This window comes from Lathamus discolor, chromosome 5, assembly GCF_037157495.1.
Source record: "Lathamus discolor isolate bLatDis1 chromosome 5, bLatDis1.hap1, whole genome shotgun sequence".
Taxonomy (NCBI): domain Eukaryota; kingdom Metazoa; phylum Chordata; class Aves; order Psittaciformes; family Psittacidae; genus Lathamus; species Lathamus discolor.
Window position 1 is genome coordinate 125474169 of NC_088888.1, and position 24338 is coordinate 125498506.

Genomic DNA, 24338 nt, shown 5'->3' on the forward strand with positions numbered 1-24338 from the left:
CGACGGTCGCTACGGACCTGGGAATGATGCTGACCCTGACCGGCTTTACCCGGCCCCCGCCGAGGCAGGCAGGGGTTCACCTGAGCGTGGAGAACTCTCCACCAGTGCGAAGCTGTCGGTGGGGCCTTGCCAGGGTACAGCCTGGGGGCATCCAGCGGGGTGGAGCCTCCGGGCCATCCCGCTGGATGCTCCGGGCATCGCTCCGGGGACGGTGGCTGCTGTCTGCTGGGGAGGACAACCACGAGCGCCGGGAGCCCCTCAGGAGCTCCTGCTCTGCTCCAGTGGGGGAGAGCAGCCTGCAGCGAGCTGCGGCACAGCGGCTGTGATAGCCCAGCGCCACGGAAGCAGGAAGAGCAGCCCCGCACTTGCAGCCCGCTGAGGGGCTGCTGCCCGCGCCTCTCAGGCTGCGCTCCCCGTCTCCCTGTTACCGATTTACAGCTCAGACCGCGGCTCCACCTCAGGCTGAAGCCGGTTCCAGGATAACGGAGCTGTGTCCCGGGAATCCAGCAGCCGGAGCGCGCTGCTCTGGTGGGTTTCAGCCCCCCCGACCAAGAAGGTAAAAAACGCCTTTAGGAAGATTTTCTTTCTCTAGAAGCGCTGCTTTATCAAAAATACCCCGGGGCTCCCCGGGCAGCTTCCAGCAACAGCTCCCGGCGGTCCCCCGCCGTTTCCGAGGGAAGAGACGAGAGCGAACGTGGCAGCAACAAGTTCTAAACCTCTCGCAGTGCGCAAGAGCCTCAGAGGCGTTTCCACCCCTCAGCGTGTACCAGAGCCGCCAGCTCGGTGCCCCTCGGCCCGCCCCGCACCGGGATGGGACAGGGTCTCGCCCCGGGCCCCGGGGCAGAGCGGTGATGGGAGGCTGACTCCTGCTGCGAGGGGAGCGCCCCGCACCCAGCGCCGCAGGGCTCGCACCCACCTGACATGCGAACATACCGCTAAAATAATGAAGAAACTCCTTTTCGGCCGAACCTGGGCAGTCCCTGCACGGAGCGAGCCCGCGGGGTCTGCGTGTAGAGCGGTTTGGACAGTTCTGTACCATCCGCTGCTCCTCGAAACAGCCCCAGGCCCCGTCCTGTCCCCGCTGTGTGACACGGCCGCCTCTCCCCTCGCAGGGTGACCCGGGCGCTGTGCTCCTCGTCCTGCCCCTGCCGCCGCAGGTTTTCCACCCGTCGGTGTGATCCCGGCCCCGGGGGGGGGCAGCCCTGGCGCACCGGGCTGGCACATGGAAGGGTGGCAACACCGAGGATACTGCACCCCCCCCCCCCCATGCACCCGGGCAGCCTGCCCAGCACCGGGCACCCTCTAATTCCCCCAGTTCCGGGTGGGCGATCCCACCCGAGGCGCGGCGCAGCCCCCAGCCCCGGCCCCAGGAGCACGCCTGCATTGGAAAATATTTTATTTGAATAGTAAATAATTATACAGTTGAAACAGTTCTATCGAAGCACTCTATAAATAGCTAACAGTTAAGAAAATAATGTGTGTAGAAAAAGAGATTGCATCTAAAAGTAAGAGCTGTCGGTTGCACAGGATCGAATGGCCAAGGTCGTGTGTGTTCTAGGTATAAAAGTTAAAACCTTTATAGCAGATCCCTTGAGAAAAAAAACCAAAACAAACCTCTTCTAAAACGCACAGTGAAATGGCAGGCGGGGACAAAACCAGCGTCAGAGCATCTGCGATCAAATAATATCAATCTTCATAATTAATATAAATAAATAACGAATAAATAACATAATTACTCAAACCAACATATACAGATAGTCAACTCGTGAGCTACCTCGGGAAGGGCAAACCGAACGGAAACAGAAGGTTGGCATGTCACAGTTAAGGCAGTTTCTACAGCATCTTCTGGAGACCATCAACAGCGGCGTCAAGGCATCGGCGGCTGCGGGAACGGGAGCCCTCGGGCGGCTCCTCCGGCGGGTCCGGGGTCCCCCCGACGGGCGCCGAGGCGAACCAGCGGCCGCACGGAGGGAGGGACCCGGCGGCGGGCGCGAAGCCGGGCTCCAGCGGCTCGCCGGCCGGGTTAAAGCTAATCGTGTGGCGGCCCCGGGCCGTGCGGGGCGGTGCGGGAAGGCACGGGCGGCTCTAGCAGGCGGGCCGCAGCGGCACCTGGAGCAGGATGACCTGCCTGTTCTCCGAGGGGTGGCACTTGTTGATGTGCCGGGTGAGGCCGGGCGAGCTGTAGAAGGTGGCCGGGCAGTACTTGCAGGGGAAGACCTGCGCGGCGTGCAGCAGGCGGAGGTGCCGCTCCTGGCTGCTCTTGCTGGGGAAGGTCTCCCCGCACACCGGGCACAGGCGGCACTCGGTGGGCGGCGGCGCGGGCGGCTCCTCGGCCGCGGGCTCGGCGGCCGGAGCGGCTCCCGGCGCGGGGGCCGGCGGCGGGTGGCCCAGCAGGTGCTTGCGCAGGTAGGCCTGCCGGCGGAACCGCTTGGCGCAGCGGGGGCACTCGAAGAGCCCCTCCTCGGAGCCCGCTTCCGAGCCGCCGCCGGGGCTCGGCGTGTCCCGCTCGCTGCCGCTGCCCGCTCCCGCCTCCTTCGGCGGCTCCTCCGGCGGCGCTCGGCCCGGCTCGGGGCCGCTCTTGGCGGCGGGCGGGCGCGGCTTGTGCCAGCGGCGGTGCGAGGCAAGGTTGGCGGGGCAGGAGAAGACCTTGTCGCACTCGGGGCAGCGGTACTCCACCCGCACGATGCGGGAGCAGCGGTGCTGCGCCAGCGCGAAGGGGTCCCCGTACTCCTCCTTGCAGAGCTGGCAGATGAACTCGCCCAGCGGGCGGGCGCAGCCGCCCCTCGCCCTGGCCGGCGCCTCCACCGGGCCTTCCTTGATGCGCAGCCCCAGCACGGGCGACGTGGTCACCTCGTCCTCGAAGGTCAGCTTGCGGATCGCCTTCGCCTTCTTGCCCGACGGGGCCTTCTGCCGCCCGGGCTCCGCGGCGCTCGGCGGCCTCTTGCCGGGCTGCGGGCGGGCGGCGGCAGCGGGCGGCGCTGCCGGGGCGGGCGGCGCGGGGGCTCCCCCGGGGCCGGGGCCCGGGGCGGGCGGCTCCGCGGGGCCGGCAGCGGCGGCCCAGAGCTTGAGCTCGGCCGGCGCCAGGAGGAGCGGGTCCATGGTGGCGGGCACCGCCGGCGCCGGGAAGGACTCGGCCGAGACGGGCGAGCCCAGGCTGAAGCCGCGCTCCAGGAACTTGTCCCTGCTGACGGGCCGCGTGGGGCTGCGCAGCGCCTGCCCGCCGGCATCGGGCGTCCCGCACGGCACCGCGGGGCGGGCGGGCGGCGGCGCCCCGGCGGGGTCGCGGCAGCAGCGCGCGCGGTACGAGGCGGGGGCGGGCCGGCGGCTGCGCTTCACCAGGAAGCCCCGCGGCATCTTGGCGCCGCCCGCGCGGCGGCCCCGGCCCTGGCCCCGGCACCCACCGGCACCGGCCCCGCCGCTCGCGGTGCCCGGCCGCGGCCGCGCCGCCTTTAAGCGGGGCCGGGGCCATTGTTCGGGCCGGCGGCGGCCGCGCGGGCCAATCAGCGGCCCCGCGGCGGGCGGGGGGCGGGGCCGCGTGCACCTGAGCCCCCGCCGGCGGCACGCGCCCGGCCCCGCCCCCCGCACGCTCCGGCGCCCGCCGCCGCCCGGAGCGGCACGCGCGGGCCTTTGTGTGCGGCCCCGGGGCGCGCGCTGCGCTCCCCCCGCCCCCCCCCCCCCCCCGCGCTGTGCCCGGTGCCGGGGGGGGGCGGGGGGGGGGGAGCCCGGTGCCGGCGTCAGGTGGCGCGCGCGGGAGCGCCGGGCCCGGGCCCGCTGCTGCTGCTGCGAGCGGAGCGGACCCGCGGGGCCGGCGGACCCCGGGCACCTGTAACGGGAGCGGCCGGGACCGCACAGCGAACACGGGCACGGGCACGGGCACCGCCCGCGCACGGCAGCCGCTGTCCCCGGGAAGGCAGCGCCCGGTGCCGGTTCCTGCTGGGGGCAGTGCCGGTGCCGGTTCCCGTTCCCCCGGGGCAGTGCCGGTGCCGGTTCCCGTTCCCCCGGGGCAGTGCCGGTGCCGGTGCCGGTTCCCGTTCCCCCGGGGCAGTGCCGGTGCCGGTGCCGGTGCGGGTGCGGTGCCCGCGGCAGGTGCAGCCCCGCTGTAACGCTTTGTCCGCGCGGGGCTCTCCCGGCCCCGCGCTCGCAGGTGGCGCCGCGGCGGGGAGCGCGGGGGGGGGTGAGCGCCCCCTGCCGCGCGCAGCCGGCCAGCCCCGGGGCGCGTGCGGGCAGCCCCCCCCTCGCGAGGGGCACGCGGGCGGCACGCGAGTGAGCGGCCCCCGCCCCCCGCGGGCCCCGAGCGCCGCCTTTGTGCGCCTCATTAGCATAAAGCTGCGCGAGCCGCCCGGCGGGGGGGGGGGGGGGGGGGCGCCCCGGCAGCGCCCGGGGCCGCGGCGGGGCGGGGCGGGGGGGGCGGGGGGGGTGTGGCCGCTCCCCCCCGCGGCGGGACAGGCGCGCGGCGGGGCGGGGCGCGCGCCATTAGCATACAGCTGCGGGCCGCCGGGCACGCGCCGCCCCCCGCGGGGCTCGCACCGACACCGCGGCCCCTGCAGCCCCCGCCCCGCCAGCCCCGTTCGAGACCCCCAGCGCCGCGCACCCGGAGCCCCTGCCCAGGGCTCACCCCAGAGCCCCTGCCTCACCCCTGTCCCGGCTCACCCCGAGGTGTCCCGTCCTCCCCGTCGGGGCCGCAGCCGTCACGGAGCAGGGGAGTGGGCGCCCGCCGGGCCGGTCGCTGCCGCCCCACCCGCGCTCGGCGGGGCCCTGGCCGGGTAGTACATGGGCAGGCTGTGGCGGTGGCGGCGCAGGAACCGCAGGACAGGGCCCAGCAGCGGCTCCGGGCAGGGGCTGCTCTCCGCGGCGTCCTCCGGCAGCGGCTGGGGCACCTGCAGGGCACAGCCGTCGGTCAGCACCGGGCGCTCCGGCGCTGCAGAGGGCCCCTGTGTCCAACCTGGCCTTGAGCACTGCCAGGGATGGGGCAGCCACAGCTTCTCTGGGCACCCTGTGCCAGCGCCTCAGCACCCTCAAATCCACCATCAACATTACCCCTAAACGCACGAGACACTCCCAGCTCCCGCGGGAGTCAGCAGCGTACTTGCGCTCAAACACAAAGGTGTGTTTCCCCTCGTTTTGACGTTTCATCACTGGTTTATCTACAGGCTGAAGTGGGCTGGGATGTAACAGGAACCAGGCTGGACAGAGCCTGGAGCAGCCTGCTCTGGTGGAAGGTGTCCCTGCCCGTGCAGGGGGTTGGAACTGGATGAGCTTTAAGCTCCCTTCAACACTAACCAGGCAGGGATTCTGTGATTCTGTGTAGAAATACAGCCAGCCCCGAGGCACTGAGGGTATATTCCATTAAGTGTATGGTACTGACTGTATTTGGCAACGTGCCTACAAGGAACACCCCAGGAAAACATAAATTTGACATTTAGCAAATATGGGTGAAATCTCGGTGAAGAAAAGCCAAATAAAATACAAAAAGCAGCGATCTGTTTGCATTCAGATGCAAACACCATCACCTGTGTTCATACAACGGGAGTCAGGGGACGAGCATCTGCATGGCCATGGCTGTGACACATGCCAGTTTGTGTGATGGAAATCGGTGGGCACGGCCTATGCCCCATCCCTTTGTCACCTGCCTGTGTTTACAGCAAAACCCTTTGGTTTCTGCACTGTTCAAACCTCCAGGAGCTGTCCCTGCAGGAACTGCACCACGTTAACTGTGAGCAACAGCAGCAGGAGGAGAGGGGAACTGGTCTCTAGCTGAGGGCTCAAGCACCAAATCGTGCCTGAGGTCCGGCAGGAATTCGTCGGGGCTGGGATTGCTCTTTGTGAGTGCAGCTGGTTTTGGGTTTGGAGCAGGCAACGCAGCGGTGCTCAGATGCTGTGCCCCTGCCTGCGGTACTACAGGAAGAGCTTTAGCAAACATTTTCACATCATCCTCACTCAGTAAATCCACTTATCACTGAAGAAAGCCAGTTGCTTTCATTCTTGGCTACAAAAGGCTGCTCCCTGTTGAAAAATCTGCTTCTCCTGGGCTCAGCTGGGACAGGTTCGGGGTGGCCTGTCATGCATTTGTACCAGGAAACAGTAGTAATGGGGGAGAACAGGCCAAGTGGCCGCTGGTTCTGCTGGGTGGTTGTACTGAACCGCATGTGGGATACAGAAACGCCATGAGGGAAAACAAAACGACTTGAAGTTCTACTGGCAAACTGCAAATGCACCCAGGTAACAGCAGGAGCACGCCGGGCTGCGCGTGGTGAGCACTGCGGGCGCGGGACCCACTTGGGCTGCCCAGGGAAATAGCTCAACAGAAACGTGGGGCTTGAGGAGAAAGAGCAGAGACCGAAGTGAACAGCACTGACAAATTACCCCGCTGATGAACGTGCCCGCCTGCCGCTTGCCTTACCTGCTCCGATACGAGGGCTTGGCGCAGTTCCTCCTTGAGGTCGATAAACTGATCGTGATAGATGGCCATGGACCAAGGCTCCCTGAAGAACCTGGTTAAAAAAGAAGAAATTTAGTTATCTTGTGAACCTCTCATTAACCACTAATAAAGTATTTACCTGGTTTTTTGCCTTTATAAATGACAGTTCTGGACCCATCACGATCGTTTGTTCATAAAATGCCTCCTGTAACAGCATGGTCAATCAATTCTTTTAATGGATGTTCCTGATGTACAGCCAGCTTCAGTAATTACATTTAAAGTGGCTTAATTCAGAGCTGTGGCAAGACCCAGTGAAGAATCCTGATTTTATCAGAATTTAAAAGCCTGAAGACCTGTAAAGAACGGTGTCTCCATTATCTGTCCTCATTTGAGAAAAGCAGATTGCAGGATTAACTGAACTGCTGCATAAACAAATTAAATTTGTGTAGACAATGACACAAATGTTGTTCATCATTAAGGTTTCTGGATTAATAAAGGCCAGAAAAACAGGCCACCACAGTGCTGCAATATGTTCTTTGCACTGGTGCTGAGCTAAATTGAACCTATTCTAGGAGGAAGCTCCTGTAACTTTTTCATTCATGGCAGCATCCTTCTGTGAGAAGGCAGGGAAAGGATGGAAAGGACCCGGCTCAATGTGGAGCCCTGGGCTGCGGATGTGACCGGAGGCAGCAAGCTACGGACTGGGGTTACCGCTCTCTCTAGGATGAAGAACTTTTTCAGCTGCAGGGAGGTGCTCTGTGTGTGACTGTTGTCAATGCCCGCTGGAGTCGGGGTGCACCGTGTTCACCCCGGAAGGACTGGGAGCTGTCAGCAGGGTCCTGCAGGAGCTTGTCTGGTGGGGTGGCTGCAGCCAACGTGCTCTCTTTGGGTGCTGCTGCCGGGAGCATGTGGGTGCTGTTGCCCCACTGAGCTGCCTGGTCCTGAGTGAACGCTGGCATAAAGCAAAAGGCACCACGCGTTTAATAATTCCGCTGTTCCTGTCTGCAGAAACTCCCGTGCAGGTTCCTGGGTGCAGATGAGATGCTCACTGCTGCCCAGCGGCAGGATCGCCCCGCTCTGAACGAAGCAGCAGCGCTCCCGCTCCCGCATGACCCGCACTGGTAATGATGCTCTGTGCTCCTGCAGAACCATCCTGCTTCTGTGACATCATTATCCTATAGAAGCTCTTCCCCACCCCACTGCTCCCCTTCGCCGTTGTTCTCTGCACCCCCAACTGCCCCAGCGGCCTCTCCCAGGCTTCAGCAGTGTCCAGCTCCCAGATGGATGTTCCCACAGTACAAACGCTCACTGGCACTAACACAAAGAGTGAGCAGCAGCTCAGGGAGGGGATCCTGCCCCTCTGCTGCGCTCAGGGGAGACCCCCCCTGCAGCCCTGCTCCAGCTCTGGGGCAGCAGCACAAGAGGGACGTGGAGCTGCTGGAGCGAGGCCAGAGGAGGCCACGGAGCTGCTGCGAGGGCTGGAGCAGCTCTGCTCTGGAGCCAGGCTGAGAGAGCTGGGCTGGGGCAGCCTGGACAAGAGAAGGCTCCTGAAGGGGAGACCTGAGAGCAGCTCCAGTGCCTAAAGGGGCTGCAGGGAACCTGGAGAGGGGCTTGGGACAAGGGCCTGTAGGGACAGGCCAAGGGGAATGGCTTGAACCTGCCCGAGGGGAGACTGAGCTGAGCTCTTAGGCAGAAGCTCTTCCCTGTGAGGGTGCTGAGGCGCTGGCACAGGGTGCCCAGAGAAGCTGTGGCTGCCCCATCCCTGGCAGTGCTCAAGGCCAGGTTGGACACAGGGGCTTGGAGCAAGCTGCTCCAGTGGAAGGGGTCCCTGCCCGTGGCAGGGGTTGGAGCTGGAGGAGCTTTAAGGTCCCTTCAACCCAAACCAGTCTGGGAGTCTATGAAGTCATGTTCTTGCCATGGGGGTGCTCCCAGCCTGGCAGTCTGTGGTAGCACATCACCACGACTGGCAAAATTCATTAGGATATGAAATGTTGGGAAAGATGAGCTCAGCTTTATGTGTCTTTACTTATTATACACCCAGAGCGTGTGCAGAAAGCTAGGGAAGAACAGGATGTTCCCCAAATATTTAAACCCCCCTTCAGAGGAACCCTCATCCAACACAAACCTTTAACCCTTAAGGCTCCACAGCAACAACTCACTTTCCTTGCAGGCTCTGTATTTTCACCCGTTTATCTCTTGTGTTGAAATCCCCTTTCCAGAGGGCACGTGGTGGCTCTGAGGACCTACACATGGCAGCTACAGGGGAGCCCCATCATGAGAAAGCCCATCTGAGGCCCAACCAAGGCGATGCCTTAGCGAGGCTCACTCTGTCAGCAGCAGTCCCTCAGGGCACGCTGGAGGAGGCTCTCCAGTGCAGGGGATGGGGCCTGGTGTGCCCCCAGCCGAGGCACTGGGGCTGGCCTGGGACAGCATCTGCCACGTGTTTGCACACGGGGGACCGGGTTAGATACGCACAAGACAATGGGTGGTGTTGGCTGGAGCCTCATGGCTCCCAGCGTGGTCACTTCCCAGTGGGAATCCTGCTGGCTGCAACAGGGGCCGTGGGGAAGGCGTCTGGAACCAGAGGGGGGAATGGTCTCCTCCCAAGGACAATCGGCCACATCCTTTTTGTTGCTAGGAAGCTGGGCTCGCTTTCCATTGACAAACAGCGTTTAAAGTCTGTTCTGCATCATTTGTGATGTGCAGCCTACATTAGATGAAAGGGAAAGAGGAGGAAAATAGTCCTGTAGAAAAGACATGGGATCTCTCCCTTTTCAAGAGATACAGCATTGAATAGAACAGACAAAGTCAGCCTCTGCTACAAGCAAAACTGCAGTAAGGATGCACGTGGCCTTCCATCTGCGAGCTGTCCGTATTCCAGTGCCTGAAGAGGCCGACAAGGCCTGTAGGGATGGGACAAGTGGGAATGGCTTTAACCTGACTGAACATGAAGGAAAGCAAGACATGAATAATTTCCACTTAATGCTACTAAGGATGGGCTTCTGAGGAGCACTCTTGCTTTTGTCTTTATGTATTCCATACTGGGTCCTTTTCTTGGAAAACCTCAGCTGAAATCCTCTCCCAAAATGAAAGAAACTGGTGGAAACAGAAGCAGAGAGCAGGGACTGGGATGTGCCCAGTACAGCAGAAATAGAATCATAGAATCATAGAACAGTTAGGGTTGGAAAGGACCTCAAGATCATCCAGTTCCAACCCCCCTGCCATGGGCAGGGACACCTCACACTAAACCATCCCACACAAGGCTTCATCCAACCTGGCCTTGAACACCGCCAGGGATGGAGCACTCACAAGCTCCCTGGGCAACCCATTCCAGTGCCTCACCACCCTCACAGGAAAGAATTTCCTCCTTAGATCCAATCTAAACTTCTCTTGTTTAAGTTCTAACCCGTTACCCCTTGTCCTGTCACTACAGTCCCTGATGAAGGGTCCCTCCCCAGCATCCCTATGGGCCCCCTTCAGGTACTGGAAGGCTGCTATGAGGTCCCCGCGCAGCCTTCTCTTCTCCAGGCTGAACAGCCCCAACTTCCTCAGCCTGTCTTCATACGGGAGGTGCTCCAGCCCCTGATCATCCTCGTGGCCTCCTCTGGACTTGTTCCAGCAGTTCCATGTCCTTTTTATGTTGAGGACACCAGAACTGCACACAATGCTCCAGGTGAGGTCTCACAAGAGCAGAGCAGAGGGGCAGGATCACCTCCTTCGCCCTGCTGGTCACGCTCCTTTTGATGCAGCCCAGGATACGGTTGGTTTCTGGGCTGCGAGCGCACACTGCAGCCGGCTCATGTTCAATAGCTCCAACCAGAAAACAGCTCTTAAAAGAGGTTTGATTTTCTCATTCCTTTTAATGCAAAAGTAAATCTCATTATTGCAGCCTGAAAAACAGTGGTTTTGTTTTGGGTCTAAGGACTGTAATATGTTTTTAATTGCTTCCATTCCTTTTGTTGCTGCTTCTATGAGCCCGATGACATGTTGATCACCGGTGCTGCATGGCCAGGCCATGGGCTCAGCCTGAACTGGGAATGCAGCTCCTGGAACTGGTGCAGCATTCCCTGCCTGCAGGTGAGCTCATGGAGCTGAGCCCCACGCGCCAACACAGGGCCCAGGCAAGGGAACTGAAACCACGGCCCTCGGTGGCACCCATCCCTTGGGAGGGTGCTTGGGAAAACCCCTCTGCAGGGAACTGGCTGTGAGGATGCTCTGCCCGCCCGCGTTCTTCTGCTACCCAAGGTATGGGAACAACCACAAAACCAAACCCCACTCCTCGCAGCCCTGCTATCCCCACTGCACAACACACGGACTCGGAGGGAACAACTGCTCAGGAACTCAGACCATCCATGCAGTGGTTTGGATCCACTGCAGCTCTTGTTAAAGGTCTCCAAATAATCACAAACACAGATCTCTTGAATCCTGCTCACTGCTTCATGACGCAGCCTGAGGTCACTGGTGACCTGCCCCACGGCCCACTGCACGCAGTGGAACTGCTCAAAGCTGGTTCCTCCATCGTCCAGCACTGCAGGCACATGCAGAGCACACACAGCTTTTTAGTGCACAACATGAGGCAGGGCCAATGACAAACGTAATCTCCTGTTAATCTGTGAGCAGTGCAGAGTCTCCTTTGTCCCCGCAGCTTCCCACCCTTGGCACAACACGGTGAATTTTCAAGCTCGATGCCCATTGTCCGGGTCTGAATTTCTTTTTTCTTGAAGAAGAAAGGTGATGCTGGAAGTGCCAATCTCCAGGCTGCATCCGCTCCGTCTGGAAGAGCCTCTGTCAGTGCTCAGACACGCAGACCCAGAACATTCAAAGTCGTTCCTTTGCACGTTTGGGGTCCTTAAACCCAAGTGACTTTGGTGGGTTATGGAAGTAGTTCCCACTGGTGCTTTGGGCCCGTGATGGAAAAGGCTCCCATGTGCTGGCGAGCTGTGCTGCAGGATGCCACGCTGCTCCTTGGTCTGCCGCTGCCTCGGCAGTAAGAAGGAAGCTGCTGCTGTTCCGAACACCAGGAACCAAACACTGAAACTGAAGCAGCCGCTCAGGGGACATGGGCTCAGTTATGCCAGGAATGCCTATGGAGAGCAGGGAATTGCACCTCCCAGGAGTGGGGAGAGGGAAACGCCGCTTAGGGATGCAATGCAGCCAGCCACTCTCACAGTCTGCAGATGAGCAAAAGCCATTTCTCCAGCACAAGCGCATGCAAGAGGAAATGTCCCATCTTGCCAGGAAAGGGGAAGATGCTTTGTTTTGAGGACAATATATAGATGTTTTTAAGACTCTTAATTACAAAGGTATTGTGATTCCAGTAAAAGGTACAGAGTATTTTACATATACATGTAAAGGCTGTTATGTATTTACAGGTATGTAGCAGCCTTCCAATATCTGAAGGGGGCTACAAGGATGCTGGAGAGGGACTCTTCATCAGGGTCTGTAGCAATAGGACAAGGGGCGATGGGTTCAGACTGAAACAGGGGAAGTTCAGGTTGGAGATAAGGCAGAAGCTCTTCCCTGTGAGGGTGCTGAGGCGCTGGCACAGGGTGCCCAGAGAAGCTGTGGCTGCCCCATCCCTGGCAGTGCTCAAGGCCAGGTTGGACACAGGGGCTTGGAGCAAGCTGCTCCAGTGGAAGGGGTCCCTGCCCGTGGCAGGGGTTGGAGCTGGAGGAGCTTTAAGGTCCCTTCAACACAAACCAGGCTGGGATTTCATGATTTCCAGATATACCTTGGGTAGGAATCATAAAGTGTACATTTAAAGGCAATGTAAGAAAGCCATTGAGCATTTCCTGCCAGCTATCATCTGAGCAGTAATTCTGACAGGCAGCTTGTTTTCATAGGTAAAAAGCAAGATAATCTGGGCAAAGGCCACAAAGCACCGCCTGAAGCGTTGTTCTCAAGGAATATGAAGTGTTCCCTGGTTTGCCATGTCTCAGAACTCACCTGCCACTGAACCAGCGGCACGGGCTGAGCCCGGCAGGCTCTGCTCACCCGCCGGGCTGGGCAGCCTGCTCACCGCTGCTGAGCTCATTAGTCAGGACTCTGCTGCTGCTCCGACCCAGGGATTACTGAAATCAGTGGTCTTATGGGCACTGAGCCTGTGATTTACTTCACTGGGCAGATCTCCACAGCAGTGATGGTGTTCTCTGTGCTGCAGGCTGGCGTTTCCTTTGTAAGCATTGTGGGTCAGTCATAGAAGGAAGCCTGTGCTTCCAACAGAACTACGGCCAGACCTGCAGTGTGCTCTCTTTGGTAGATGACTGGTTTGAAGCCTGGGGTTTACAAACCCCTTTTTCTGTAGCTGCAAAAGTAAAAGGTGTGCCATTACCTGGAGACACCCTCGGGAAGCAGATCTGAGCAATACTCTCTCCACATTGGGATGCTGCAGCCCTGTCCTATCCCAAGTGTCCATTCCAGCATCGGAATTTGGCAAAGTTTAGATACTTGATGAGATATGAGCAGTTACTGCATGGCTCATTCTCACTGAAATGCTCTTTAAACTCTCTGAGCTGTGTGCTCTTTAAAACTGATGTAAAAATATCACTCTCAGCTCTTCGTATAAGAAATAAGGGCTGCCCCTGAAATGAGGTTTATTGCATTTTTTCACACAGTTCTATTTCAGTGCAATGCATTATGAAAAACCAATCTAAAGGAAATTAAGTGTGATGCACCAAATCAGCAAACAGGCTGTGTGCAGAGCTATGAGTGCTTCAGTGCCTGGTTTATGGATCCCGAGGCCAGTCACTCGGAATGGTTTGCATCATTATCAATGTGAATCAGCAAGGTTCTGCTGCAAGTGAGCGTGGCCGGCGCAGCTGAGCAGCCTTCACTCGCTGATTGGGACGTGGGGTTTCTTAGTAACCCAGCTCTTCATTAGCAAGTTACCAGCTCCTTAAAACTGCAGTGCTGTAGAGAAATCTAAAGCCACGGAAGGGTCCTGCCGTTTTTGCTGCCTGGCTCTGGAAGTACAGCTCTGCCCGTGCACCTCGGGGTCAGCATCTAATTCTGGTAGCAAAAGAGCTACCAGATCTGCCTTTCTGTGCTCCTCTTCCCTCGTCCTGTCTGTCTCCTCATGAAAAGCACACAGATTTCCCTCTAATGAGGCCACAAAGTGCACTGAGCAGCATCAGCCCCTCAGCCACACTCGTACCTGCCACATTTCCCTTCTGCTTCCTTTCATCCCTGCAGAAAAGGAGTCTCACTGCCTGTACAATGAACAAAAGCCTTACGTGGAGTCCCTAAGTGATCACAGTGTGCTAATGGGGTGGGAGCTGGCACATTCCAGACAGCAGACATCCTAGTGTTTCTCTTAATGAACAATCCCTCTCCATTTCTGAACGGCTGGCTTAACAACAGCTTTTCTATGCAGCATTCATGTTTAAATGCGACATGCATTTCATGTTTAAATAACCTCTGATTATCCAGGCTGCAAGTAATAAATTTGTATCGTTACCTTTCCCTTTTAAAAGCACTTAAACCATCAAATATTCTTCTTTTCCTTATTCGTTCTATTGTGAGATGTTCAATTAGAGTTGTGTCAATAAACAATCCCGTGTGGTGCTTCTGCTTAAACTCTCGTTAAATGACACTGCTGAATAAATCACTCTCAGCCTGATGTAACAGAGCTGTAATGTGTGAACTGAACTCAAAGGAAAGATGTAAATGGTTAATTTGAAGTAAGTAAATGTTGTTCATACCACTCAGAACGCTCAGCTTGTACAGCTCGTATGAGACATGTAACGTGAGCATAAGTGACGCTCCTGTTCCAGCACAAGTGACACACTCCAGCTGCATGCCTGGCAGCCTTGTGTCCTGTCATGTATTGGTACCTGTTGCTGGTGAAGCTGTACCGCTCTCCGTAGAGCATCCCTCACTTCCCCGGGTGCTGAGCCTCTGCACAGGCTGCAGACACATCTTCTAACAGACCTACACATGTCAAAGTTACTCATTCCTTTCTCATGTGAGCACCAAGTCCCATCTGCTATTCCAGCACTGGGAAGGAAATTCCTTCCCCACATTTCAGCAGAATCCCCTGTCCCACGCACAGGCATTGCCAGAGCCACCCCCCAACTCCCACTTGCCGAAGAGCCTCTGGTCGATGTCTGCCAAAGGGGCTTCTCGCTGCGGCCCTGCCCCTCATCACCAGTCCCCAGTGTGACCTTTGCAGCACGGTGGACACAGAAACCCCAGCTCTGGAGAGCCCCATCGCTTGCAGGGGTGAGGCACACGGAGCACAGCCACATCCTGCTGCACATGGCTCTGCTATTGTGTGGTAGCCATCTGCTCCTCGTGGTGCTACCTGAGACCACGCAGGGTAGAGACTGGTCCCTGGGTCAGACGAGTGCTTCAAGTGCTGGAAACCAAGTTATTAAAAACGTGAGCCCAGCTCGAATGCGTGTGTGCCTGTGAGGTTCTCCTCCCCGGTGCAGCTGCCCACGTGGAGTCCTGCAGGCGACTGATCAGTCACCCCCCAGCCCTTCACACACACAGAGCAATACTGAGCATCCAGGCTCCTGCACCACAGGCTGCGGGATGCTAACAGAGGGCTAGTAAGTACAGATGGCTGGAAGCACACTTCGGTAAGAGCTAAACATAAATGTACTCTAAGGAGAGCACTTGGCACCCTGCATTATGTGTTACTCGGAACTCTCTGACTGCTACACCATGTGCTAGCCTGTCAGCATGCTCCGTAAACTGCTAGGTGCCAGAAGTGCTCAGCACAGAGCATCCCACTAACTTCAGCAGACACGAGAGGACACCTGGGGAGTACGTACGAGAAGAAACTCGTAGAGGGGATGGCTGAGCAGCACATTTCAGACCCTGATGATGGCAGACGATGTTGCAGTTGTCCTCTGGCAGGACACTGCCAGCCCAAACTGTGCCATTCCTGCAGGGACACTGCCTCTGCTGTCAGACAACAGTGGTCTGCCTTGTCATCAGTGTTTGCCACACCAACGCGATACAACCAGCATCTTCTGAGGGTCAGGACTGGAAACAAGCCCATTAATACAGCATTACAAATCCCAAGCAAAGCACCACTCACACCTGATTTGATAAATAAACTACTTGAGTATTTTAGAAACTAGCGGGTCAGTTTTCTACATGTTACGTTAGTAGGTCTGGCTTTTGTTAATGCCAAACGAAGCCTACATGAAGCACTTCTACCTTATATTAAAAGCATGATGCCAGTGAGCATCCATTTGGTTGCCAGGTATCAGGAGACCCCTAATAATCCAGTTTGTACTTAAGATGCAGCGGAGGGAGACTGCACCGCTCTGTGGACACGTTCCATAACTTGGCAACTGCCTTCCCCTTGGGGGAGCACACGGGGTGTAACTGGCTGGGGACACTCCTCCTCTGAAGCACTATGGAGCACACAGGGGGTAAGTGGCTGTGGAGCACTGCGGGGCACAAGCTTTCTTCCTCCTCCAAGAGAAGTCCTCCCTGTCAGAAGAAGCCTCACTCTCAGGTGCTCAAATTCCAGTTGAGTCTTTTTGAGATGCAAACTTACGGGAAATGAATAAAAAGTGCAGAAAGTTCTTCCTGAAGTGGGTTCCAAACCTAGGGAGTAACGCTGTTAAATCTCCAGGTGACCCGAAAGCTTTGTACACAAAATACCCAGCTTTAGGATACTGTGTCTCTGCTTCCTGTGGTTTTGACTGCCCTGACATGGGACAGCTGCAGAATGTGATGGCTGCAGGCCTGGATGGAGCGAGAACACCGACCGTGGTGGCACATGGCAGATGGAAGGGTGCCCATTGCTAATGGCAATGGTGCCTTTCTCCTGCAGCACAATGGCAAGCGAGGATGAGGCTTTCCCTGGTCAGTAAATACTGCCTGTGGCCCTCAGACCTCATTCCCCACAGACCTTGGTATCCCGTAACCCAGTTGAAGAGATGGAGTGCACCCCACTGTGGCGCAGTCAGAGGCAGCTGTCTGACTGGATGTGGTCATCTCCTGGCTTAACAGCCCATTTCCTCAGCTGCTGTTTGCATGGGTGGCAACAGAAACATTGGCTCTTGAATTCCTGTTCTGCTAAGGAATGAACTGAGCCCACAGTGAGCTCAGAGGCTGCTCTGAATGAAGCTGCAACACCCAACACCTGTGAGAACAGGCCCAAATGTGGCTGCAGAAGCTTAACAACAGGCAATTACTTCTGAAAAAGACTAATATGGGCTGTTATCACATTAATACCTCTGTCACTGGGATCACAGCCAGGTGTTTCGAGTGCTTATTCTAACTGCAGCTGTAGAGCTGCTCCAAGACCTCGTTTAGAAATGCCCATAGTACCTGTCTGATAAAGGAGGAAGGAAAAGAAACTCCCAAACTCTTCAGTTCCATCATAGAATCATAGAATAGTTCGGGTTGGAAAGGACCTCAAGATCATCCAGTTCCAATCACCTCACACTAAACCATCCCACACAAGGCTTCATCCAACCTGGCCTTGAACACTGCCAGGGATGGAGCACTCACAACCTCCCTGGGCAACCCATTCCAGTGCCTCACCACCCTCACAGGAAAGAATTTCCTCCTTAGATCCAATCTAAACTTCCCCTGTTTAAGTTTTAACCCGTTACCCCTTGTCCTGTCACTACAGTCCCTGACGAAGAGTCCCTCCCCAGCATCCCTATAGGCCCCAAACCAGATGCAGTGCTGCTGCTTCAACCAGGGGAGCTCAAGGCATTGTCTCCCTGGAAAACAAGTTTCATTCAAAAGCCTCCGAGGCTTTCAGTGAGCTGTGAAAATACTGTTAATGCAGAGGAGGAGCATCAAACCCACTAAAAGCTCACACCTCGTGCACCGCGCACCCAGGTGGCTGTGGCGATACAGAACGGTGATTCTCTGCTGGCTTTTTAGATCCTGCGTGATAGGTTGGTAAATTGATGAACTTAAAGGGCAGCAGTCTGAATACTCGTAACCAGCAGCGATGTGTCGGGGGCATCAGACTTGGTCTTGCAGCCCTGGGGGCTTTGGGGCTTCCTCCCCTGCCTGCTCCCCCCACAAACACACTTGTAGGAAGGGAGGGGTAAGGGATGTGGCTCCAATCTTCCACTTGGTTGTGGGTCAAGTCCTGCAGGTTTTAATCACTCTGAACTCCCACTGAAACCAGTGGAAGGTGTCTCACACAAGAGGAAATGTTATTTCTGTCATCATTACCACCAGCCCCTGTTCCAGGAGCTCCAGCGGAAGGGGTTTGTTACTTGTTGGGCTGCCTGGACCTGGAGCCTGTTGTTAATGCTAATTTGAAGCTGGCGCTGGCACATTATGGTCAGGAAATGCGGTTCCGTGGGGTTAACGTCCAGCTCCAACACCCGATGCAAATCAGGGAGGAAAGGCACAGCCTCTCGTTAGTCAGGAGGTAATCTGCATGTTACACAGGAATAAATGAGCTCCCGGGTGGCAGCTGAGCCCGTCCTGGGAATGAGGAGCCACGCTGGGAAACCCGAACACAGCAAAGAGCAGACCTGCGCTTCCCGGCCCCACAGGAACCCACTGGACACAGGCCTAGGGAGGTGGGGGGCAGGTTTACAAGCTTACCCAGCAACCCACAACATTCCCGCTGCCTTCCTTCTCACTGAGGGCACCCCACATCTCCCTAGAGGGGACTGCCAGTGGGTGCAAGAGGAACGCGCACTGGTTTGAAAGTTAAAAGGAGTTTTTCCAAAGTCAAAGTGAGAAATTCGGTCCTAACATCAGCTTTGCTTTCACGCAGTCAGGTGAGATCATTACAGCCCATGTGAACACCACCCAAAACAGTTCTGCTTCTCTATCACATCTTTACACAAAGAAATCAACTAATGCGTTCTCGTTGTCCTTGCCAAAAGATGACCAGACACCACCTTTTGTCTACATCAAAGCCTCAAGACAGTCTCCATCCCACAAGAGATGCTGAAACACAATTATATGGTTTTCTAATAGACAGTCTTCTCGTGGTCAGGTTTTAACAGTGCGTATTTTTGTATATTGGACATATACATATATGCCTTGTATATAACATTGCATTATGTGGATGTGTATGCACTGTATATATGATACCGTATTATGAGACTGTGCTATATTGCCAGCCTTCTTCCACTGCCCTACCTCCTCCTGAAAGAAGCAATCTGCTGTGCCGGTCTCTCTCTGCCAGGACTGCTGCATGGGGATGATGGGCAGTTTGCTTCCTCCCCTTTCTCTTCCCTTTCTCACTAGTCCTCTCCCCCTGCCTAGGCTGCCTGCAAAGGGCTGTCCTTCACTGCAGCGGGGTGTTCTGCCTCCTGCCTGCTGAACTACCTGGAGAACCTACCCTCCTTACAGTACAGGCATTTTTAACAGACATACCAGGACTGATGCGAATGGGAACACATGTGTGTGTGTGCGTGCATGCATGTACAAGCACTGGAAGAAACAAGCAAACAAGGATTAAAGTGAATGTTAATTGCTGCAGAACAGCATCTGTGATTTCATTCAAATGACCAAAGAGCAAGAAGAGAAGGACCAAACCTATCTAAAGATAAGGTATAAAGAAGATGAAAAGCAGGGCTGGAGGCAATAAAATAACCGGCTAAGAAAAACCTGGCAACTGTAATTCAGGAATTTTGCCACAGGCTAATGAGAGGTGAGAGAAAATAATGAGGCAAAAGATCCCAAACAACCTCCACATCTAAAGGCTGTAAAAGACAGGTCCAAAATTAGCCCATCAGCACTAATTAAGAGGGGCTCAGGAGATGCGGTGGGGACTGATGAGGGTGTCCCCCCCGTGGCACCCCAGGGATCCTGGCCAGGCCACGCAGCCGTGCAGGGCACGGTGCCTGTGAGGACCCTGCCCAGGCGCCCTGAGCACAGGGAGCAGCTCACACGAGCGGTGTTGCAGGAGCTAAGGGCAGAGCTGCACCTCTCCGCCTCTCTGTGCTGACTGCCCTGACTCCTCCTGTTCACAGATCAGCACCGGGATCTTCATCTCCACTGCGGTTCGTGAAGTCTCCGGGGAGTTTCAAACTTGACCTTTCCTGTAATCAGCTTGTGCAGTGCATGGGGATCCCATCACGAGCATGGGAGCAAGGGGGGCCAATGCATTCTGAGCTCCTTTCCTGAAGAAACAAGCTGTCCATTCGGAAGTCAATGTCTCGCCTCTTCCAGACCTGTGGGTGCAGCTATGAAAGGTGCAGATAAGTGGAGCTGCACTGAGGTCCTTGGCTGGGCTACACAGCCGGCAGTGGGAAAGGGAACTAACGCTGGTTTTGTTGAGGCCAGGTAAATCCTGCTACATGTGCTGCAGGCAGAGGTCCCGAAGCAAGATGATTCATTCCTCCAGATGTTGATGCTGGTGTGAAACGTGCTAGCACACAGAACAGCTGGCACTGTGAGCACATCTGGGCAAAGAGCGGCATTCAGTGTCTGGCAGCATGTGTAGCTGAAAGGAAAGCCTGGGTCACAGTTGTGTTTGCATATTGTCACACCATGGAAAAGACTGATGATACCTCACCACAGCCTGAATATTGAGTTTTTTCCAGTGCTCAGGATGCATTAGCTGATCAGCATCAGCTGTGACAAGGCAGGAAAATGATCTGTTGTCTTAGCCTGTATCTCATACAGTTGTGTCATCCTCCCTCAGTTTCTACTTCACACTTATTGACAATACACTGTTTATGTGAACTTGACATTTGCTGTGTGCTGCTCCTCTCTTGTAAAACAAATCCAACATCGTCTAGAAATCAAGATCAATCCCTGTAGCAGCAGTAATTCACAAGTTACACACTCAGCAGAGGCATACAAAGGTTTCCTGAAGTGAAATTTATAAAGAGACATTTTTGTCCAAGAAACTCTTAAACCTCATAGTTGAGGTTTGGGCTTATCACAGAACCCCAGCCTGGTTTGTGTTGAAGGGACCTTAAAGCTCCTCCAGCTCCAAGCCCTGCCACGGGCAGGGACCCCTTCCACTGGAGCAGCTTGCTCCAAGCCCCTGTGTCCAACCTGGCCTTGAGCACTGCCAGGGATGGGGCAGCCACAGCTTCTCTGGGCACCCTGTGCCAGCGCCTCAGCACCCTCGCAGGGAACAGCTTCTGCCTAAGAGCTCAGCTCAGTCTCTCCTCTTTCATTTTATCCTGTCTTTCAGTACAAGATGGAAGAAGAAACAATGAGCAGAGAGCACAGGACTGCCCAACACACCACAAGCATTGTGAGAGCAGCACGTCCAGTCCCAGTGAAGCCCCAGGTCATAGAATAGTCAGGGTTGGAAAGGACCTCAAGATCATCCAGTTCCAACCCCTCTGACATGGGCAGGGACACCTCACACTAAACCATCCCACACAAGGTTTTGTCCAACCTGGCCTTGAACACTGCCAGGGATGGAGCACTCACAACCTCCCTGGGCAACCCATTCCAGTGCCTCACCACCCTCACAGGAAAGAATTTCCTCCTTAGATCCAATCTAAACTTCCCCTGTTTCAGTTTGAACCCGTTACCCCTTGTCCTGTCACTACAGTCCCTGATGAAGAGTCCCTCCCCAGCATCCCTATAGCCCCCCTTCAGGTACTGGAAGGCTGCTATGAGGTCTCCACGCAGCTTCTCTTCTCCAGGCTGAACAGCCCCAACTTCCTCAGCCTGTCTTCATACGGGAGGTGCTCCAGTCCCTGATCATCCTCGTGGCCTCCTCTGGACTTGTTCCAGCAGTTCCATGTCCTTTTTATGTTGAGGACACCAGAACTGCACACAATGCTCCAGGTGAGGTCTCACAAGAGCAGAGTAGAGGGGCAGGATCACCTCCTTCGCCCTGCTGGTCACGCTCCTTTTGATGCAGCCCAGGATACGGTTGGTTTCTGGGCTGCGAGCGCACACTGCAGCCGGCTCATGTTCATTTTCTCATCGACCAGCACCCCCAAGTCCTTCTCTGCAGGGCCGCTCTGAATCTCTTCTCTGCCCAACCTGTAGCTGTGCCTGGGATTGCTCCGACCCAGGTGTAGGACCTTGCACTTGTCATGGTTGAACTTCATGAGGTTGGCATCAGCCCACCTCACAAGCGTGTCGAGGTCCCTCTGGATGGCATCCCTTCCCTCCAGCGTATCAACCGGACCACACAGCTTGGTGTCATCGGCAAACTTGCTGAGGGCGCACTCAATCCCACTGTCCATGTCAGCGATGAAGATGTTAAACAAGACCGGTCCCAACTTCGATCCCTGAGGGACACCACTCGTTACCGGTCTCCAGCCGGACATTGAGCCATTGACCGCAACTCTTTGTGTGCGGCCATCCAGCCAGTTCTTTATCCACCGAGTGGTCCATCCATCAAATTGATGTCTCTCCAATTTAGAGAGAAGGATGTCATGTGGGACAGTGTCAAACGCTTTGCACAAGTCCAGGTAGATGACATCAACTGCTTTACCCTTTTACATCAATTCTGTAGCCCCATCATAGATGGGCCCCAAATTGGTCAGGCAGGATTTCCCCTTAGTGAAGCCATGCTGGCTGTCACCAAGCACCTTGTTGTTCTTCATGTGCCTTACCATGTTGTCCAGGAGAATGTGCTCCAAGATGCTGCCAGGCACAGAGGTGAGACTGACTGCTCTGTAATTCCCCGGGTCTTCCATTTTCCCCTTTTTGAAAACGGGGGTTATATTTCCCTTTTTCCAGTCGTCGGGAACTTCCCCTGACTGCCAGGATTTTTCAAATATGATGGACAAATCCTCTCCAGGGAGCTCACCCTTAGGGATGCAGCCGACACCACTGCTCCCAAAACACGGCTCACAAAGCATTCCTCCGCTGTTAACAGAGGGGCTTGGCCGGGTGCCCCCTCCTCTGCCTCCAGCAGAGACTCGCACTTCCCTGTCTGAGCAGTGCACAACTCCTCACCCGTGCTCTGTGGAGCTCTGTGACACTGGACCAGCAGAAGGGCAGAAGCCAGGGGAGGAGGTACAGAAGCCAGAGGCTCTTCAGCCCCTGTCTCAAGAGATCAGGTGCTTCGTTCTACAGAGTTTTGGAAGCAGCAGATCATCGTTATGATGCAGGTTTTTTTGGAGCACAGCACATCCATACAGCAAACTTTTACAAACCGTTACCTAAATAACAGTGTTTAATATGGAAATTCTGCTACCATTTATGTCTTTCTTCACACCAGTTACAAATACAACAGAATCAGAGCTGGAGACTTTTAGGGCACCACTATCAGCTCTGCATCATGACAAAAATCCATTCGCTCCTGTGCTTGGCTTTCTGTCTCTGAACTAGCCTAGGTTGTGTGCTGCTTCACTTCTCCATCTGTGACAGTGCAGGTTCCCAAGCCACCACTTGTGAGGGATGTTTTAGAAGGACAATCAAAATAGGATGCATCAGCAAATTCTTCTTTACCTCCTGTTTCAGCTACATGCTCAAGGCATGAATGTAACTCAAGGCTGGGCTGGGGTTTTATGCTTGTTTTAACCAAGCTTGACTTCCAAAGCACCTGTTCGCACTGAGGCAAAAGGAACAAACCAAGTCTGAGTTTTTAGGCCAGGTCATTTTTTTAAGCTATGAAATTCTGGAGAAGCAGCAGCAGATTAAAGATGTGCTAGATTGTGTTTCCAAGATAGGCCTCTCCATAATAACCTCCTTAATCGAGTTTGCATTTCCAAAGGCAATGAAGAATCATCTCAGAGGAGGTGGCACATAAATCTTGCTAGAAACAGCTCTTCAGTCCCTCCCACCTCCTGCAGACCTGCCTGGGGACACGGAGCTCACTGGCTGCTGTGCTGGTGTGGGCACAGCGGGCAGAGGGAAGCACCTCAGAACAGTGCAGGACCTGTGCCATGGTGGGAGAAGTCCTGCAAGGTGAATGGGGAACCTCCACTAAATAGAGTCCCGACACAGCCTCCAGCTGTAGAATTCACTTAAATACATCACTTACATACAGAACACTGTCTAGAGGATAAACTTCATGGTTGGTTTTATCACCAGATCCTCAGGCACGTTGTGAGTGTGACTGTCATCATGAGTGATTTAAAATCCAATTCATAAATTTGATTCAAAGTGATAGAAATACCCCCTTTTAAAAGTGACTTCTGACTATGAATCTTCAGTAGAAAAGGACTGGTCAGGTTCAGCTTAATAAGTTAAGCCTACTGAATATTCTAAGCAAAGTTATCAAGATGCTGAGATGCTCTTTCAGACGAAGGGTGGTTGAGGAAACCACTGCTCCTTCTCTCAGCAGATCTCAGTCACACAGCACTGTGCAGGAAGGTCTCCAGGGCTTGCATTGCCACTAGGAATTTTGCCAAATAGTAGAAAATACTCTTATAAACCTATTTTTTGCTCTAAGAGAAAACAGGCAGAAGCCATAATAAACTAAGCCTACAATTCTGCCAGAATGTGGATGTGATGGACAGTGTTGGGTTTCTCTCACCTGTAAAGGTCTGTAATCTGCCCTTGGTTCCAGCGATAGCAGAGATCGTTGAGAAGACGCTCATGCTGGCCATACAAACAGATGTAGTTGGAGGCAGGAAAGGGTTCCTTTGAAAAGCAAGTGATGCCATCGACCATGCTGTATTTGTTGATATGCAACCTGAAGTAATTCCCTTCTCTTGCCTCTCCAGTGATGATCTCCATTCCCTGGAACAGAACACACAAGGGAAGCTGTGGAGGTGGAATGAACCCCAGACTGGGCACACGCAGAGGACAGCCAGGGCTCCCCAGCTGATATTTACCACTTCTGAAAATCCACAGCCCTTTTTTTGCACCACAACACCCACTCCTGGTAGCACACTTTATACAACAAGGTGCTTTGCTAAGCTTTGGATGCAAACACTTCCTGTGTGGATTAGACCTTGGTAACTGCACACAAACTGTAGCGCAGGGCCGGGCGGGCTGCGCTGCCAGCCCCCAGTGCCATTCCAGACACCATGGGGTGCACCGGCACTTGGGACACAGGAGCCACGGGGACCTGTGACCTCCTGGCACAGCAGCTGGG

General features: G+C 55.6%; 2 protein-coding genes across 2 annotated transcripts in view; both read right to left on the reverse strand.

Annotated features, from left to right (window-relative positions):
• Nucleotides 1-1379: 1379 nt before the first annotated feature.
• INSM1 (INSM transcriptional repressor 1) lies at nt 1380-3469 on the reverse strand. Its single transcript, XM_065679274.1, is given in 2 exon segments — nt 1380-3417; nt 3419-3469. Coding segments are annotated over 2 exon segments (1383 nt in total). The 3' UTR covers nt 1380-2085.
• A 1124-nt stretch (nt 3470-4593) lies between these two features.
• CFAP61 (cilia and flagella associated protein 61) overlaps nt 4594-24338 on the reverse strand; it is a 108062-nt gene continuing 88317 nt past the window's right edge. Inside the window, exons 24-26 of the mRNA XM_065679276.1 lie at nt 23775-23980; nt 6401-6491; nt 4594-4877 (exon numbers count right to left, since the gene is read on the reverse strand). Coding sequence (XP_065535348.1) covers nt 4689-4877; nt 6401-6491; nt 23775-23980 — 486 coding nt within the window. The 3' untranslated portion in view covers nt 4594-4688. The remainder of the gene's footprint in view (nt 4878-6400; nt 6492-23774; nt 23981-24338) is intronic.